Source organism: Rhinopithecus roxellana, chromosome 3, assembly GCF_007565055.1.
Source record: "Rhinopithecus roxellana isolate Shanxi Qingling chromosome 3, ASM756505v1, whole genome shotgun sequence".
Classification (NCBI taxonomy): Eukaryota; Metazoa; Chordata; class Mammalia; order Primates; family Cercopithecidae; genus Rhinopithecus; species Rhinopithecus roxellana.
In genome coordinates this window covers 33,493,457-33,497,227 of record NC_044551.1, presented here as the reverse complement: position 1 = coordinate 33,497,227, position 3,771 = coordinate 33,493,457, and the positions used below count along the sequence as shown (strand labels likewise).

General features: G+C 45.2%; 1 protein-coding gene across 1 annotated transcript; it reads right to left on the bottom strand.

Annotated features, from left to right (window-relative positions):
- Positions 1-877: 877 nt before the first annotated feature.
- LOC115896348 (A-kinase anchor protein 4-like) lies at positions 878-3,770 on the bottom strand (the record flags this gene model as incomplete). The annotated part of the gene is given in 3 exon segments (XM_030926659.1): positions 878-1,219; positions 2,386-2,900; positions 2,903-3,770. Coding segments are annotated over 3 exon segments (1,539 nt in total), but the record flags the coding sequence as incomplete, so codon positions are not given.
- Between the last annotated feature and the right edge of the window lies 1 nt (position 3,771).

The window sequence follows — 3,771 nt, the reverse complement described above, 5'->3', positions numbered from 1 at the left end:
AATTTTTAGCTACATTTTGCAGATGAACAGGCTCAGTCTGCAGGATTGCCTAAGGCCATGTGACTAGTAAGAGGCAAAGCTTTGACTGTTGAGTCCAGAAGGACACCCCATCCTGTGCTTGGTTCTACTAAGCCGCAAAGCTTCAAGGGTGCCAAAACGTGCCATGAGAGCACACACCAAACTAGCTAACGAGGTCTACAGGGTTGAAACCACTGTCTTGATCTGATTTGCAGTGAATGCTAGCACTATGATTGACTTAAAGGACACATAGAACAAATCTGGGAACTTAACTGTTATTCCCAGAGAAGACACTGGGACATTGGGCCTCAAAGGAATTTAGCCATCTTAGAGGTATATGTTCTTGGAAAATTTTTCTTTCAGACTGGAAGAAGACAAGGAAATCTCATCAATTGAAGGAAATTCCTTATAAGGAAGCTTTATTCACACACGGGAGAGGATCAGATCCCATTGTAGTTCTGGGTAGTATTTAGCTATGTGCGGTGAACACTTTTGAGGGATGTGTGTGTAGTGTAGCAAGGCAGGGTAATGGTTATACACTTTCTTCAACTAAACCAAGAAAGCTGTATCCTTGGGATTAGAAAGGGGATTATCAAGTTAGATGTGCAGTTCAGGGAGAAATAGGAAGGCCACAGGTGGGAAAACTCTAAATAGACTGTGAATTGAGATTATTTGAACAAACCAGATTACTTAGGGACCTTGACATGGATTATATCCCTGTGTCTTTGGTGCTCAGAAAATAATCCAGGGTGAGATCTGAATACAACTCCAACACTGTGTCACCATTCCTGGAAAATGGACCAATTCCCTTCCCTTGTCTTGGAAATAGCTGATCAAAAAAAGACACATTTTTAAAAATTTTTTTTAAATTCATTTTCTTTCCCAGTTTGTTGACACCTCTTACATTCACAGGCAACTGCTCAAGTGTATTGGGAAACACAGTTGTGTATTGTGCAGTTGACTGGCCTGATGGTGGTGGTGCTCTGGCTGGGATGGAATGCTGCTAGGGGGGCTAAGATGAAGACGAGTCAAAGAAATTGTCAGCTCACAGGTTAGCGAGCAGCCAGTCCAGCAACTGTTTCCTGGCCACCTTTCCCACGGCTTCATCCAGTTGCCGTTCCTTGGCAAACTTCATGACCTCTTGAAGAAGACCTCCTATACTGTACCCCTTCTCTGCTGCTTTAGCTGAAACCTGAGGAAGCTGTGGGGAAAACAGAGCTAGTGTGAGCTGCGTGATGCTTTTTAGAGGAAAGACCTGCTGGACAAAGTGAACTAACACCCTTCTACCAGCCAACCCCCTCAACCCCTAACCTCCTCACCCACACCCACCACCTTCCCGCTCATGATTCTAGGATTAGTGTACAGCATGTCATAGATCCATGACTAGAGGCTGCTGACACATCTTTCCTTTTTCCTTGAAACTTCTCTAATGTCATAGATCAAAATGCCAAAGATACTTTATTTTTTGAGCTTCAAAAACACACTCTGAAATTAGTTGTGTTCACTAAATACTTTTCACCAGATGCTGGACCCTTCAGTTAGTCTGTGCTGATTGCTAGGTCAAGGTTTGGGGTTGCCATTCCCCACCTCCCTAAAAAAGTGTGAGACTTGGAGTACGGAGGATTGTCTGGCCTTGGCTCCTGGACTGAAAATAAGTTGGTTAAGTATTTGATGTTTCTGGAATCCATCTAATGCAGGAAACCCACCTGTCAGGTAGGGGTGTGTGTGTGAGAGAGAGAGACAGAGACAGAGAGAATGTGTATGTGTATGTGTATGAATGTATGAATGCTGGCCTCCATGGAATCTGAGGAGCAGGGCCAGGACTAGGGTCAGGCAAGTGAGGCAACTAGGGCATAAAATTTAAGGAGACAGGACTCTCAGGGCACTTGCAGGACCCATGAGTTTGGGGGAGGAGCATAGAGAAAATAGTAAGAGACAAGTTTCAAACTGTTTCTGGTAGGTCAAACACAAAATTAGTCCATGATACTTCCAACACCTCAAGAGGGAGGGAGGAACTCCATTTTCCTTTTTTGTTGCCTCCTCTCTAGAGTACTTTGGCGGAACTTAAAACTGAAAACATGAGACTTAATCATTCCCCAATGTTTTACCAGATAGTTTGTCAAAAGGGTCACTGATGGAATGCGTTAATTTCACTCTCCTCCTCTTGGTGGAAATGCACAGGCCTTGAGGTGTCCACTTAGCTAGTGGTTCACCATTTTTGTGTCTTTGTATGAGGTGAAAGTAATTCATGAAGTACACGGTAAAGAATAGACTTGAAACTAGAATGATCTTGGGCTCGAAGTACAATGCTGCCTCCCTGCCTCTGCCCATTCCAACTTTCTTTTTGTGCCTTAATGCATTACTTACCTTTTCCAGTTGTCCATCCTTATCTCCCATGAAGTAGAGCATGGGCACGTTAAACTGGGAGGCTGCAATCCACTGCAGGACAGCCTGGAGCTGCTTCTGCAAGCTATTTGTGGAGCACTGATGATTGACAATTGTAGAGTCTTGATAGTTCTGTGGCATTGCACCGCTGTGAATGCACCTGGTGCCCCTGAAATTGGGCTTATCTGCCGAGGCTGCTTGTTCTTCCAACTCAGCAAGGGCTGCCCCATCGTTGCTATACTTCGCTATGATAAGGTAGAGCTTCATGACAGATTCTACCAGTTTATGTATAAATTGCCAGTTCACTTGCTTCATCCCACTGATAAAGTCAAGTTCTTGATGGTCCTGGCATTGTTCTTCCCCTTTGTCAGATCTCTTGGACATGTAAGTTGCTTTGCTTGCCCTGGGCTCAGAATGCTTGTTCTCACCTTCGCGTGGATCCTCACCTTTGAAGGGGTTCTCATTAAGCAGTTTCTCAATCAGCTTTAGAATGATGGCATATCCATTTTCTGGGAGTCCAGGGGTTGGTTCTCCTTTTGACAGGTGGATGGTCCAGGGGCTCTGTGAGATTCTAGGTGTTTCACTGGAAGTGCTTTGGCACCTTGGCCACCTCCCCACTTTTCATATTGAGTACTCTGAGCCATATAGCCCATGGTGGAACCAGGACAGTCTTCTTCACATGTATCTTTGCCCTTAGTCTGCTGGGTCAGATGGTACTGGATCAGCTTAAGGGCAGAGACAATCAGGTCCTTGGCCAGTGAATCTGTGGAAGCACTGATCTTTTCTTCTTTCTCATCTTGATTGCTGCATGCTTTGGTAGCCACCTTGCATGGGTTTCCTTGCTTTCGGTTCCAGATGGTCAGGCCCTCCTTGAGAATGTGTTCACCGACTTTCTCAGCACTAGTCAGCGACTTGCATGGATCTGATTTCATTTTGCCTTTGTCCCTCCCTTTCATTTCGGCTTTCATGGTGGAGAATTCAAGACTCTGGTTCCTGCATTTGGGATCATGGGACCCAGCTTTTAAAGATGCATATGACAGACTCTGAGACTTAGTCTCCTTCTCCTCACCAATAAGTGCACTGACCAAGCGCTTCAGCATGGCCTCCATGATGTCTGCAGCATTTTGTTTCCATTGGTTGAACAGATTTCTCTTGACAGCTGAGACAAAGTCTGAGTCAGTCATCAGGACCCCAGTAATATTATGCAGGTTCTTCATGCAGGAATCAATCAAATCGGACACAATCTCCTTGGTGTGCCTTAGCAACACCCTCTTCAGGACCACACACGCTGGAACTGGCTTCCCAGAGCTGTGCACTTTCAAGGTCTTCATGACAGAGACCGTCATGTCAGATGCCACCTGATTTGCA